Below are 15704 nucleotides of genomic sequence, written 5' to 3'. Positions count from 1 at the left end.
GTTACTCTGTACTTACTGGCTATCCCTGCAAATATTTTCCATGTTACTACATGGTTTTTATAACCATTGGATAGCTGGGCTGTTATTTGCTGAACAATATCCCATTGTGCTGGACATTTAGGGTAACGATTATTAGTTATTCTATATAATTATTTTGAAAAATCCATTGTGTGCCTGCCTACCTTTTATTATTTGATCAGCTACTCCTATTTTTGAGCCAAGTAACTTAGAGAATAATTCTGGATTGGCTTTTCATTTTGACTTACATATTGTTACAACAGATTCTTTCCCTAATTTTGCTAATTATATGTTAGGTTTGAAGTTCTACAAGGAAACAATGTGTGTCCTGGCTGATTCCAGCTTTGAATGGCCTTCTAATTTGAGAATCTGTATTCCATGAAACATTATGTGTTTTAATAGGCTGGTCCGAGGGCTGGTTTTGGACCATGGTGCCCGTCATCCGAGGATGAGGAAACAGGTGCAGGACGCATACATCCTCATTTGCAACGTGTCACTGGAGTATGAGAAAACGTGCGTGCCAACTTGTCTTTGTAATATTTGAAATGATTTTAACATTTCTTTTTTTTGTAAATTTATCTTTATTTTTAATTATGTGTATGTATCTGTGTGGGGGGTATGTGCATGATTGAAGGTGCCCAAAGAGGCCCAGAAGAGGGCACTGATTCCCTGGAGCTGACATTGTGAGCCATTTGACATGGGTGCTGGCAACTGAACTCAGGTCCCCTTAGCCTGAGCCATCTCTCTAACTCTATTTAAAAAAATTTTTTTTTCATCTTCTTCCCCCCACTGCCTTCTTCTTTTACCCATATCTCTCTAGTCCAGGATGGTCTCAAACATGCAGCAATCCTCCTGCCTCAGTCTCTTGACTATTGGGATATGAATATGAGCCATCATGCCCAGCTTTCTTTTCTCTGAATGTGTTTAATAATCTTTTTCTCTCTTACTCCCACCTTTACTAACTTTTCCTGTTTGTTTATTTGTTTGTTTTTATTTTCTTGAGAAAGGGACTTGTATTGCCCTGGGTGGCTTCAAACGTGTGAACCTCTCTTGCTTTAGCTTCCATACCTGGCTTACTAACTTGTTCTTATTAATCCTTTAGAGAAGTGAGCTCTGGTTTCTTTTATAAGACTGTAGAAGAGAAAGAGAAATTGGTAAAAGCTGAAAGAAAATTTATTGAAGATAGAGTGCAGAAAATAATAGACCTAAAGCAGAAAGTCTGTGCTGAGTCCAATAAAGGATTTGTTGTCATTAATCAAAAGGTGAGAGAGAAGGGGACAGCTCAAGTGCTTGTCACTGTACCTCAGCATTTCTCAATGTGACCCGTTGACCCTCAGTGACCTTACAATATTTTCAGGGAGTTTGGGGAGGAAACTCTTTTCATGGCAATGATGCCTTTTGCACCGCATTGACATTTGTAAGGGGAGGGAAAGCTGGGGGATTCTTCCTGAAGGTCAGAGAGCAGCACCAAACTCTGCTTCCCACCGTGTTCTCTATCACCACACCACTGAGGGAGAAGGCATTTCCTTTAGGAGTAATGTCTCGATGGTGGGGCTGGAAAGGAGGCTCAGCAGTGTGGAGTGTGTTGTGCGCATGCGGATCCAAGCTCAGCTCTCAGCACTCACGTGGTTGTGCACTCACAGCTACCTGCGACCGCAGCTCCAGGGGATCTTATGCCTTCAGGCCTCCACATATCTGCATTTAGGTGCCTGTACCCATTTACAGACGTACTATACACCTACTTTTAAAAGGAAAATGCTTTGGAATGGTAACTGTAATGATTTTTTATTGATAGTCAAGTATTCTTTTATGATTTGGTATGACTAAAATATGAAATACACATGAATCACTTCTGGGTAGCAAGACATGATAGTTGTCTTGAAGAAAGCCTTTGTGTAACTGAATTTTGAGCTAAACTAGCTGCCTTTTCTGGAAGGCCATTTTTAGTTAAAAGAAGGACCAGCAGAGAAACTATAGTTATTCAGAGTAGGTTGTTCATTGGATTTCTTTTTCTGAAAAACAAATTTAGCAATCCTACCATGCTGCCAACAGTTACACTTGGGCCCAGCTCAATGAACCAGGACTTTCTAACCGACAGAAAACCATACAGTTTTACAAAGTCATACGTGAATAAATAGCCCACATAGACTATAAGAACCCCTTAAAATGTTTTTCTTTCTTATTTATGTTTAGGAGTGTGTGTCTGAAGCTGGAGCTGCAGGCAGTATTGAGCCACCTCACATGGGTGATGGGAACTGAACCTGGGTCCTTTGGAAAGATCAGCAAGGGCTCTTAACCACTGACCTATCTCTCTAGCCCCTGTCTTTATGATTTGATACGGATATAACTTGCTATATAGCTCAGGCTAACATGGAACTCACACTTTGTAGTCTGTTTTAGCCTGGGACTTTAGACCTCCTTTGCTTCTGCCTCCTGAGTATTGGGATTTCAGGTGTGTGCCACCACGTCCGATATGGATTCTTCTTGACTTTTAAGACTGTAAAGTGGTATTGAGACATATTGGGTTACATTTTTAGAGGTTAGGAATATAGCTCAGTGGTAGAGCACTTGCCTGGTGTAAAACAAAAACCACATAACTTTTGTGTTAACTTGACTACAGGGCATCGATCCGGTTTCCTTAGAAATGCTTGCAAAACATAATATCGTAGCTCTCCGCAGGGCAAAAAGAAGAAATCTTGAAAGGTAAGTGCAGATTGTGTATCTGAAGTGCTTTCTGCTGCTCTTTTCTTGCTGCTGGTATCCTTTTTGTTTGTAATTCCAGGAGTTGAACCCAAAGCTTTCTAAGTTTTGGTTTTGTTTTACTTTTTAAAAAAACAACAGTTGTTGGACATGGTGGTTCATGCATTTAATTCCAGTACTGGGGATGCAGAGGCAGGAATATCTCTGAGTCTTCTCCCACACAAACAACACTGCCCCATGTAGTCTGCATTAGATACGCTTCATCCTTAAGAGCTAGCTTTAGCTGCGCAAGGTGGCTCATACTTGGTCCCCATACTTACGAGGCTGAAGTGGGAGGATCACCATGAGTTCGAGGCCAGTTCATGCCACAATAAATAAATACATAAATAAATAAATTAGCCTTTGTGTTTTCTATAACCAAAGTGAGAGTGGCATACTGTGATTCCAGGCTCACTCTTGCTTGTGGAGGGTTGGCTGTAAACTCCTTTGAAGACCTGAGTGAAGAATGCTTGGGGCATGCTGGCCTTGTATTTGAGTATGCCTTGGTGAGTGTTCCTATGAATAGCAGTTACAACTCAATTCCTGGATCCTTTTTGGCCTTTTAAACCTTTTAATTCATATTTTGCATTTTGAGGTCTGACAGGACAGAATTTACAATTTATTTACCCAAATGTTAAGAGTTTTGCTGTATGACCCAGGCTGGTATTGAACTGTCTTTGTAACCCAACCTCTCCAAATGGTGGGCTAATTTAAACACTTTAAAATATAACTTTGTGTTGCAGTAAATATTAAAAAATAGAATGTGGTTTGTCTCACTCCTCAGGCCCGACCCTGATAAGGAGCTGCACGCACCTCTGGAGCCTAGTCCGAGCCACCACAGCCCAACTCGTCTGCGCAACTCTCTTCCCTTGCGCTACTCCCTTCCCTTGGCTGTTTACTGCTGCCTGTTCTCCACCTCTGTCCTGGGGTATTTCTGTACCCCAAAATCCCACAAACACAACTCTACAGCCCAATAGCTTTTCACACAGGTTTATATGTTCAACTCTCAATCCACAAACCCTCTACACAACAAGATTGCATCAAATAGACAAAGATACAAACTGCCCTTCATATAAGATGCTAGACCTATAAAATCCTTAATGTTTACAGCTATTTAATATCACCTGGGTCTAGCTGGTCCTTGGGAAACTCCATGTTGCTATGACAACAACAACCTTCACCCTCCATCCTCTGACCTCCTCAGAGCTCTCAGCCCTCTCTACTTTTCTCACCCCACCTGTCACTGGTTTTCCTTTATTTTACTAATTAAAATGGGAAGGTTCAGTTGGAGTCATATGACTAGGCAACCTTTCTTGGGGAAGTTGAATTAACATTAAAATACAACAGCTTCAGGACAATCTACAACTTTAGTTATACTTGATAAAAAAATTCACATGAATATTGGATTCTAAAAGAAAATAGATTTGAATTTCATGATGGCATTGTTATTTTATATGAAAGTGATTATATAATGTGTCAAATAGTGTGTGTGCATAACTCATGCATTCTAGGCAAAGTGTTCTATCAATCACTCATAGCCCTAAGCTATCCCAGACCTTAAAGTTACATCTTGTCATCGGTTAGGGTGAAGAAAAGTTCACTTTTATTGAGGACTGTATAAACCCTCTGTCTGTTACCTTATTGGTCAAAGGACCGAATAAGCATACTCTCATACAGATCAAGGATGCCTTAAGAGATGGACTTCGTGCGGTCAAAAATGCTATTGAAGATGGTAAGCAAGCTCTTTGTGTGGTGGGTATGAATCCATGCTTCTTAAGTAGTAACAAGTCTGTCATGGGATGTACAGTATTTTAAGGTCCAAAGGGTTATCCTTTCATATCACTTTAGACTGTTTTTTCTTTGAAACTGTTAAGAATAAAGATAAGGTAGGCTGCCCCAATAATTAGCCCCTTTTAAGAGATGACAACCACTTAATATACTGTTAATTTTTAAATTTAGGAAATTTATTTTTAAAACCATGAGAGCTCTTATAGCTTGGAACTTGCTCCTTTGCCTCAGGTGTGGTGTAATTGTAAGAAACTTTGGGAAGGGATGCTAATATTTTAAATTTACTGATAGTTTGTAACCTGCTTGTATCTAAACAGAGTTAAAGGAGGTAATTCCATAGGAGCGTCCCTCTGATGTAGTGTAATAGGCACATGAAAGGACATTCACCATCAGCAATAAGGAAATAGAAATTAAAGGCACAAGGAGAGGTTGTCTTATGTAATACAGAAGTTCAATGTAAGTGTCCTTCTTAGGAAGACATAAAGAAACTGGAACCACCATGGCGATAGCTGCTGGAGGCTCTTGGCTGGACCACACAGTGGTCCTGTCTTTTAGTTTTGACACGCCGCCATACCCTGATTCCTGTAGTAGCTGTACTAGCTCACATCACTGCCAGAGTTTAAGGGTTCATTTCCCCACATTCTCAGCTGAGTTTGTTATCATTTGATGAGGTCATCTGACTGGGGTGGGGAGAGTGATGCTGTTGTTTCAGTTTGCATTGCAGTATGGATAAGGGCGATGAACATCTTCGTGCGTTTATTGACTACTTGTATTTGTTTGGAGATGGTCTATTCATCTTTTTAGTGATGGAGTTGTTTGTTGGTTTGGAGCCCTTTCTGTATTAATACCCAGCAGAGGAATAACTAGGAAAGTCTTTCTCCTATTCTTAGCCTTCTTTGCTGTGTTCTCTGCTGTACAAAGCCTTTTAATTTCACACAGCAACATCAGGCTTTGCTATTTGGTTGGGCTTTGGGGGAACATATTTAGAAAGATGTCCTGTGACTGTGCTATGCATTTATTTATTTTTTTTTGTTTTTTATTATTTTACTTTTTGTATCACTTTCTGGCCTTACAGAGACCCACTTGCTTCTGCCTCCTGAGTGCTGGGATCAAAGATGTGCACCAGCATGTTTGACATATGCCTGCATCTTAAAGAGGTTTTTTCCCCCTAGTAGCTTTGAAGTTCCAGGTATTAATATTAATGTTAAAGTCTTTGGTCTATTTTGAATTAATTTTGCTACATGGTGAGAGATAAGATCTAATTTTATTCGTCTACATGCATACATATGTCTAGGGTTCCCAGCACTATTTGTTGAGCAGGCTGTCCTTTCTCCAACCATAATTTTCTATATCTCTACTAAAAAACCTGTGACCACCGCAGTGTGGGTTTATTACAGGATCCTATGTTCCATTTCATTAGCATGTGTGCCTGGTTTTGTGCTAATATGGAAAAAAAATAAAAGAAAGAAATAGATTCTAAGTTGGGAGCACCAAACTACTGCCTGTGAGTGGAATACGGCTTGCTGCATGTGTTTTGTAAAGTACACATTGAGGTTTTATTTTAACTCAGTCATCCCCGTAGCCTGCACTGATTGTGGGTGTTTTGAGCTATAGCAGTGAGATGAGATTGTTGCAAAGGGAATGGAAGAACGCACAGAACCTAAACTGTTAGCAGGTTTAAACTGTTTCTTTCAGTACTAGGGATTGACTCAAGCAAGCTTTCTGCCCCTGGGCAATAAGAATTGTGTTAGTGCATGTGGATGAGGATGTGCTCATGTCTTGGTGCATACACGGAGGTCAAAGGACAACTTCAGGAGGTGGCTCTCTCTGCCCTCTGTGGGTTCTGGTGATCATCCTGCTGGCTCTTCCCTGGCCTTCTGCATAAAGTTTATCAATACTGATCTAAGTTGTTGTATACATTCCTTACTTTTTCTTCTCTATCTGTAAGAATGTGTCTGCTCTCTTCCTTTCCTTCCCCTCTCCTTTTCTTCTTCTTTCTTTCTTTCCTTCCTTCCTTCCTTCCTTCCTTCCTTCCTTCCTTCTTTCTTTCTTTCTTTCTTTCTTTCTTTCTTTCTTTCTTTCTTTCTTTTTTTTTTCTGACAGGGCCTGGAACTCATTTGTGGTCCAGGCTGGCCTTGAAGTCACAACGATCCCCCTGTCTGAGCCTCCTTAGGAAGGTCACAGGTACGGGCTCTGTTAGTTATTTTTATTTCCCCATTTCCACTCTGATCTCTATGATTTCCATTCTCTCAATCTGCTCCCCTCTCTAGTAGCTCAGGTCACTGGCTCAAGGACTTTGTTCTTTTCTGATGTAGGTGATTATATCAGTTTCCTTTCCACAGCATTCTGCAACTTCATGTTGTGCCTTCACAAGGAGTGGCTTGGAGTTCTTGGAGGTATACACCACTGTCTGTGATCAGATGGGTGTGGAAGGAGGTACATGGGTACACATGACTATTTGCACATTAAGTCTTTATACTCTCACATGCAAATCTTATTTTGAGTGTATGGCTTCTCAGGAAGGAGCTTTTCAGAAAAGTGATGAGATGTATACTCAGATTCTAGATGACTAACTCCTTCAGGGTTTATGCCATGAAGTGTTTCAGAGAAGGGAGATGGGAATAAAAAATGCTGAGCTGAGAAGCAATTGATTTTATATTGTTTTGCTTTAACTATAAGTAATTCCAAAGCAAGTTGAAAGCATTATAACATTATGCAAGCAGGACTGGGAACATATAGTTGAGTGGTAGAGTCTGTGTCTGTCATGAACATGGCCCTAGGTTTAATATCCAGTACAAAGTTCCCAAAACTCTATAAGCCGATGCAAACCTCTTATCCAGCTGTGGAAATTGATGTATGTTAACCCAAAGCTCTTGGCTTAGACTAAAAAGACACCTAACTTTTTTTCTTGGGTAGCAGTTTAGATTCTGTTCCAATATAGAAAACAGACTGGGTTTGACTGAGAATTTCATACCTGAACCTCTGGCCACATTACTTGCCCCAATCCCCTCTCCATCTTAATAGAATTTCACTCAGCCAGCCCCAGGAAAGGTCCTAAGAGTCACACTTTCAAATTGATTTAAAAAAAAAACCCACACATAATTTTGCATGGTTTGAATTCCCTTTTAAAGAAACCATATAGTGTAGTTTCCAGATGTACATAACAGTATTGTAATTCTCCAAAGCATAATGAAGACACAAAACACAATCAACAAGCCATTGTCTCCACCAAAGACATCCACATGCTGAGATTAGAAGGGATCAGGGACATTCAGGGTGGCATGGTCCTATGCACTGCTTCAATTAAACAGAAGTGTGGACACATCATGGATGTCACTGTTGAACTGCCCTGGTGAAGCAGGAACAGTGTGGTCCAGAATTGTTACCTCTTGCTTTAGCCCCAGCAAACATTGGAGAGTTCTTTTAAATTTTTATTATGTATATTCACTGCACAAGGTACTATGTTACATAAGTGCATCTCATACTACTGTTTCATGTATATTGAATGGGCCTCCTCCCATACACTCCTTCCTATTACTCCCCTCTGTTTCCCCTGGCCAGTGTTACTTAGACTTTTATGTCATACATGAGGCAGTATGAAAGTCGGGGGAAATTATGGGGATCTGGGAAAGAAAGGGAGCTACTTTCCCTGGGGTCTGCTTACAGCTTCTTGCCAGCTAGAGTTCCAGTACAGTTAACAACATTCACTGTGAAGGTTACCGTTCTTTCATCCTCTCTCTGTGTGTCTCTCTGTCTCTCTGTCTCTCCCTCTCTCTCTCAGTGAAGATTCAAATAAGGAAGTTTAAATAGCACTGAACCATGCCTGCAGCCTAAGTTTAGGTGACCTTTTCCCATTCTGTCTGTAAACCTGAAATTTTCTAGGACTCTCTTAAGAATCTTCACAGGAAAAGACATGTCTTAACCCCTTTGTGCAACTCTTGTGACTCCTGGTTTTATCTTTATTAAATTACAATCCTGTCCAAAGGGCACCTCTAGAGCCGCCCTATAATCTCACTCATCGTGAAGAACCTGATGGGACTGGCAAGATCACTCTAAGTGATAACCTCAGTCTCAGGATCCTCATTTGGATGTAGAGATCTGACTCCCTAACGCTGTCTTCTGACCTCCAGTGAACTCTGCAGCATTCAGGCACCCACCTGCACGCATAATAAATAAATGTGATAAAGAAAAAGAAGGAAAGGTTTTGAAGCAGCCATTAAGAGCTATAATTTTAGAGCCACCAAAATAGTATCTAAGTCCTGCTGAGACATGTGAGCAGGGCTTTCTTCTGAGAAGCCCATGTCTATTCCTCTCTAACACCTCTCCTTCTATTGATCCTGTGCTTAAACTTTCTCCATTAACCTTTCACATGTATCGATTCATTATGTGAGTGTTACATTTGTGGGCATATGCATCTCATGGCATGCGTGCAACTTCAGAACTTGCTCTCTCCTCCCACCATGGGGGCTCTGAGAACGGAACTTAGGCTGTTAAGCATGGTAGCAAGTACACTATTCTAGTGCACGTTTTTGTTTCTGTGATAAACACCTTGACCAAAAGCAACTTGGGGAGTTATTTATTTCATCTTACAGGTTCCCATCCACTGAGGAAGGCCAGTGCAGGAACTCAAGGTGGGGACTTGATAGAGAAACCGTGGAGGAGCCATGCTGCCTACTGACCTGCTCCCAGGCTCCTGTCCAAACACCACCACCACCACCACCACAACAACAACAACAACACCACAACCACAACAACAACAACAACAACACCACAACAACAACACCAATACAACAATAACAACACCAATACAACAACCACACCACCACCACCACCACCACCACAACAACAACACCACAACACTACCACCACCACAACACCACCACCACAACAACACCACCACCACAACAACACCACCACCACAACACCACCACCACAACAACACCACCAATATAACAACAGCACAATCCACCAAAGCACATTAGACTCCATCTCACACCAGGATGAATGGTGATCATTAAGAAAACAAATATAAAGTGTGAGAGAGGATATAAACATGTTTGCTCACGTGGTAGATCTAATTTTAGTTTTTTGAGGCCCTCTACTACCAATTTATAGCAGTCCATAAAATTCCCTTTTGCCCATATCCCCCCTATCATTTGATATTGATTTTCTTAATGATTACTAGTCTTCCTGGCATGAGATGGAATCTAATGTGCTTTGGTAGGGATTTTTGTGGAGTTTTGTTTGTTTGTTTTCTTTCTTTTTTAAAGATTTATAATTTATTTCATATATGTGGGTACATTGTTGCTGTCTTCAGACACACCAGAAGAGGGCATCAGATCCCATTACAGATGATTGTGAGCTACCATGTGGTTGCTGGGAATTGAACTCAAGACCTCTGGAAGAGCAGTCAGTGCTCTTAAATGCTGAGCCATCTCTCCAGCCCTTGTTTTGTTTTCATTTGTTTGTTTGTTTGAGTGTGTCACTGGCTGTCATGGGAAACTTACTCTGCAGACCAGGCAGGCCTTGAACTCAAAGATCTACCTGCCTCTGCCTTCTAAGTGCTGGGATCACCCAGCTTCTCTATACTTTTATTTTAAAATGTTTTTCCTCAAATATTTCCAGAGTTCCAGGTCTTACATTAATGTATTTGATCCATTTGGAGGATTGCTTCAACTAGCTTTGTGCTCCCATAAGAATTTTAAGGTTTTTTTTGGGGGGTGGTGGTGGTGGTAAATTCTGGAAATGTCTACGTGAAACTATGACTACTTCCATAGAGATTATGGAAGTAAAGCAGATTCTCATGTGCAGACATTCCTAGTTAACCTGACCTTTTCACTTTTTTTTTTTTTTTTTTTGCATTTGAAAAATAAAAGCTGCCAGGTGGTAATGGTATATGCCATTAATCCCAGCATTCGGGAGGCAAAGGTAGGCAAGATCTTTGAGTTTGAGACCAGCCTGGTCTACAGAGTGGATTTTAGGACATCCAGGGTTACAAAGAAAAACCCTATATGAAAAAAAGAAGGAGAAAGAGGGAGGAGAGAGGAGAAGAAGAGGAGGAGGAAAAAAAGAAGGAGGAAGAGGAGAAGAAAGAGGAGGAAGAAGAGAAGGAGCAAGAGGAAAAGGAAGATGAAGAGGAGAAAAAAGAGGAGGAAGAGGAAGAGGTAGAAAAGGTGGAGGAGGAGGAAGAGGAAGAGGAAAAGGAGACAAGAAAGCCCTGAGGTTGGGCTGGGGTTTAGCTCAGCAGAAGACCCACATTCCTCCACTCATATCCTCAGGGTGTCCAAAAAGTCCCAAGTCATTTACAAGTACCCACAGAATTCTCAGGATCTTTGTAGGAGTGGCTTGGATCTGCCATTTTGGGTCAAGGTTTTTTTTTTTTTTTTTTTTTTTTTTTTTTTTTTTTTCCTGCCAAGTCTATAGCCCACTTAGAGTGGTTAAGAGCATCCAGGTGGTACTGGAAGTAATGCTGATACCTTGCCCAGGTCAGTAGTACCTGGTGAGCCTGTGAATTGATGCACACCCATTACAGACAGCTCCTTCTTTAGGGTCTTCAAAAGGCTGTCCATCTCTTACTGGTCAGGTATGACAGTGGCAATTGAGGGGGCAAGGCACAAAGCAGGATTAAGGGCTATAGGTTGTATATATTCAGTGTCTGCAAGAGATGTCAACTGCAGTCATCTGATCTATTGGCTTCTAGGGAAACTCCCAAGGTTATCTAGGGAGTTCAAGTTGGAAGGAGACGTCTAACAGAATGGTATCGGCCTGCTCCAACCTGTTGTGGATGGGCACACTGCACACTCTCCTGCTCCAACAACCCTGTACCTTCCCTCAACCCGTCTACACTCCTCAGCAATGCTGGGAAGTGTGGCTAGATCTCTAGGGGTCTTCAGCATATTACAGGTGATAGCCCTCCCTAGCTCTTAGGACACAATGGGCACAGGCTTTGAACTGAGAAGATTCTTTGGGTTGTTCTTGTGTGCATGCAGTGTTGTTCACTGATTACAACATGGGACCCCTGAGCAGACCACCTGGCATTTGCATCAAGTGCCACCCTTAGAGTCCCCACTTGGCCATCTACCTGCTCCAGGATGTCCTCTTCCAAGCCATCACCCTTCCCAAAATAAGTGTGATCCAGAGCCTTGATTTGAGGATCTTTGCCCACCCACTGTACAGCTGGTTTTGCTTTTCATCCAGCTATCTTGGGACCTGCTGCCTCTGAGTGCCTGGGTTGCCCTATGGATCAGATCTGCTGGCCTCTCTGTGGCCAGGATGAGCTTCCTGTGGATAAATACCCTTCTAGTGAACTCTCAGGCCTCAGCTGGCTGTACTGCTGTTGAGTTGCCCAGAGTCTGCAGGGCACCCCTCACCACAGTCCAGACCTCTTTGTGCACAGAACTCCTTGCAATCCTTACGCATAAAACAAGGGGCCTCACATGACAAAGAGATGAGCCATGTGTTCGGCACAGCTCTGCAGACTTCTGTGAGGCCAATGCGCTGCCAGAGTCCACAGCCCCTGCTATATGGATTTACAATTTGTGGCCTTAAGATTTTTTTTTTCTTTTTCTGTGTGTAGTGGTGCTGGAATTTTAATGACTGCATTGAATGTATAGACTGCTTTTGGTACTGTAACAATTCTCCAATTATTCTCAGCGATGAGCTTAAGTAGTCTTTCTAGTTCGTGTCACTGTTGGTTTCTTCAGTGGTGAAAGTTTTCATCAAAGAGGCCTCTCGGCTCTTTCCTTGATCAGGTTTATTTCAAGGCACTCCATTTTTTGAGCCAATTGTGGATGGGATCTTTTCCTAATTTCCTTCTCAGCATGTTTGTTATTGGGGAAAAGGAAGGTGCTGATGATTTTAGTCTGTTCATTTTGTATCCTGGCTCTTTGCTGATGTGTTTATGTATTTATGAAAAGGTTCTGTGGAGACTCTGTAGGGCCTTATGTATAGAATCATCTGTAAATAAGGACACTTTGACTTCTTCCTTATTTATATTCCCTTCATTTTCTTCTCTTATTTACTCCTCTAGCTAAGAATAAAAGTGAAGAACATGCCCAGATTCTAATGGAGATGCCTTGAGTTTCCCACATTTAGTATAATGTTGGTAGAGGTTTGTTATATAGCCTCTATTATGTTATGCTGGGATATGTTCTTTTTATGCCTAGTTTCTTCAGTGTTTCTATCATGAAAGGGATATTGGATTTTATCAAAAGCCTTTTCTGCATCTACTAGATTTATTGTGTGATTTCTGTGATACCCTTGACGTTATTCTTATTGCAAAGGATTGCTTTAGCTATTGTCTAGATTCTTTTAAAAAATATTTTATATGTGAGTGTTTTGCTTATGTGTCTGTCTATGCATCACATGTGTGCAGTGCTTGCAGAGGCCAGAAGAGGGCACCAGATACCCTGGGACTGGAGTTACAAATGGCTATGACTGTCTTATGGGTGCTGGAGATCAAAACCAGGTCCTCTGGAAGACCAGCAGTGCTCCTGACTACTGAACTATCTCTTCAGTGCCTGTCCAGGGTACTTTATGTTTTCAGATGACTTTTAATTCTATGAAAAATGGTGCTGGGGTTTTGATGAAAATTGCACTGAATCTGTAGAGTTCTTTTTGTAGGACAGCTATTTTGACCCTATTAATTCTCTCAGTCTTATCATAAGCATGAGAAGTTTTTCTATCTTCTGGTGTTTTCCTTAATGGTGTTTTAAAACTCACATTATGGAAATCTTTTATTTCCTTCATTATGCTTATTCCAAGGTATTTCCTTGTATTTTTTGAAACTAATTTGAATGATACTGTTTCCTTGGTTCCCATTGTGTTTTCCACCAGTGTATAGACAGGGAACTTGTTTTGTATCATCTCGTTTTGCTGAAAGTGTTTATCAGATGTAAGAATTTTATGGTGTATAGTATCATGTCACCTGAAAATAAGGATATTTGGAATATTCTTTTATGTTTGTCTGTTTTGAGATAGAGTTTCTCTGTGTAGCCCTGGATGTCCTGGAACTCACTGTGTAGACAAAGCTGGATTTAAACTCACAGAGATCTGCCTGCCTCTGCCTCCTGAGTGCTGGGATAAAAGGCAGATATGCCTCCACCCCTGGATTGCCAATGGGGCTTTGACTTCTTTTTCTATTTGTATCTCTTTTAATTCCTTCTCTTGTCTTATTACATGTTTCAGCTAAACCTTCAGGCTCTGTGTCTTATTCCTGATCTCAGTGGAAATGCTTTGAGTTTTCCTCTGTTTTACATGATGTTGGCTGCAGGTTTGTTGTATATGGCCTTTATTGTGCTGAGATACGTTCTTTCTAGTCTTGTCTCCTCAGTGTTTTGTTGGATTTTGAAATTTGTCAGATTCAGTGTTTGAAAAGATATGAGATTTTGTCACAGGCCTTTCCTGCTCTATTGAAGTGATCATGTGATTCTGGTCCTGTCTACTTTTATGTTGTGTTACATTCATTGCTTTACATATATTAAACCATCTCTGCATCTCTGGAGTGAAGAAACTTGATAATGAAGGGTGTTCTTTTTGATGTATTTAATTCAGTTTGCAAGTGTCTTATTGCAAGTTTTTGCTTCTATGTTATAAGACAGATTGGCCTGTAACTTTCTTTTGTGTATGGATCTTTATCTGGTTTTTGGTATTGGGGTAGTACTGGCTTCACAGTGCTGTGAGTTTAGGAGCATTTCCTCATTTTTCATTGTATAAAATAGTCCAGGAAGAATTGTTGTTAGTTCTTTTTTTTTTTATATGAAGGCCACTGACTTTATTAATCTAAAAGTCTTTATAAGGATAGTAACTGGTTTTGCCAAAAAAAAAAAAAAAAAAAAAAAAAAAAAAGAAGGAGCCAAAGGGCATTGAACAGATCCTAAAGGGAGGGAGAAGGGGGCCAGAAATCCATTCAGGAAGGCTGGTAACTGTTGCCGTGCAACTGCTGGGGGAGATAGAAGGAGAAGGCATACAGGGCAAGAAATCCAGAGAGGCAGAAACACTGAGGGGAGAGGCCTCCCAGAAGACCCTGGTATACAGAGGAGGTGAGGGTGACAAGAGCACTATTTTCCTTCATGGAGGACAGGGAGGAGCCCCGCCCTGCTGCAGGCACTGGAGACCCTATGCTGTGACTGGGGGGGGGCTGAGGGGTCCTCATAGAACATTACAAGATGGCATCATACCTTTCTCAAAGGCACCCAAAGCTGTCTCTTTAGCAGAAGTGGCCACCATATGAGCCCTGTCAAAGACCCCTTTTCTCCAGCTTCTTGCCCAGGACTTCACCAATCCTTGCCAGGCTCCCCGCTGGCTCCCCTCTGGCCCCACCCCCATGGGTCTGCTACAAAGTCTTGATGCTTTTGGGACACTGTCATCTTGATCAGGCTTAGCCAGTGCTCCAGCTCTGGTAATGTCTCCTCAAACAGCCTGGGCCTTTTTGACTGGGTGTTTGTTTTATTTCAACATCAGTTTCATTGCTTGTTATAGATCTATTCATATTGACTAACTCAGTTTATTTTTGGTGGATCACATGTTTCTAGAAAGTCGTCCATTTTTCGTAGGTGTTCCAATTTAGCGGAATATACTTTTTCAAGGTTTGCCCTTAGGACTTCCTGAATTCTATTGACATTTGTTGTAATATCCTTCTCCCCTCCTTAAGCTGGTGCTGTTTTCATTGTATCTCATAGTTTTGGCATGTTATGTCTTCATTTTTATTTAACTCTAGAATGTATTTCTTTTCTGATTTAATCAGTAACCCACTTGTTCAATCTCCATGAAGTAGTTTTTTGTTTGTTTTGCTGTTGGTTTTTTGGCTTCATTTCATTGAGGTCAGATAGAATAGAAGAGGTTGTTTCAGGTTTCTTGTATTTGAGACTTGCTTCCTGTCCTGTGCTATGATCTACTTTAGAGAAAGTTCTAGGGGCTGCTGAGAAGAACATGTATTTTGCAATGTGCTGTAGATGTCTGCCAGGTTCATTTGATCTAAGATATTGAATCCAGACGTTTCTCTGTTCATGTTTCTTTGGGATGACCTGTCTATTGATGAGATTGGGGTACTGCCACCACTCAGTATCTTTGTATTGCATTTATCTGTGTTTGACCTTTGGCAGTGTTGTGTGCACTCCAGGGTACATATGTTCACAACAGTAGTATTGTCTTTTTAGAGT

General features: G+C 41.2%; 1 protein-coding gene across 1 annotated transcript in view; it reads left to right on the top strand.

Annotated features, from left to right (window-relative positions):
* CCT6B (chaperonin containing TCP1 subunit 6B) overlaps window positions 1–15704 on the top strand; it is a gene marked incomplete at both ends in the record, with an annotated part of 38669 nt that overhangs the window by 17941 nt on the left and 5024 nt on the right. The window contains 5 exons of the mRNA XM_080922420.1: window positions 421–531; window positions 1121–1280; window positions 2639–2721; window positions 3167–3263; window positions 4342–4489. Coding sequence (XP_080778546.1) covers window positions 421–531; window positions 1121–1280; window positions 2639–2721; window positions 3167–3263; window positions 4342–4489 — 599 coding nt within the window. The remainder of the gene's footprint in view (window positions 1–420; window positions 532–1120; window positions 1281–2638; window positions 2722–3166; window positions 3264–4341; window positions 4490–15704) is intronic.

This window comes from Micromys minutus (assembly GCF_963924665.1).
Source record: "Micromys minutus genome assembly, chromosome: 10".
NCBI classification, from domain to species: Eukaryota; Metazoa; Chordata; class Mammalia; order Rodentia; family Muridae; genus Micromys; species Micromys minutus.
Note: the sequence above shows the minus strand (reverse complement) of the source record. Positions and strands in the feature narration are given on the sequence as shown.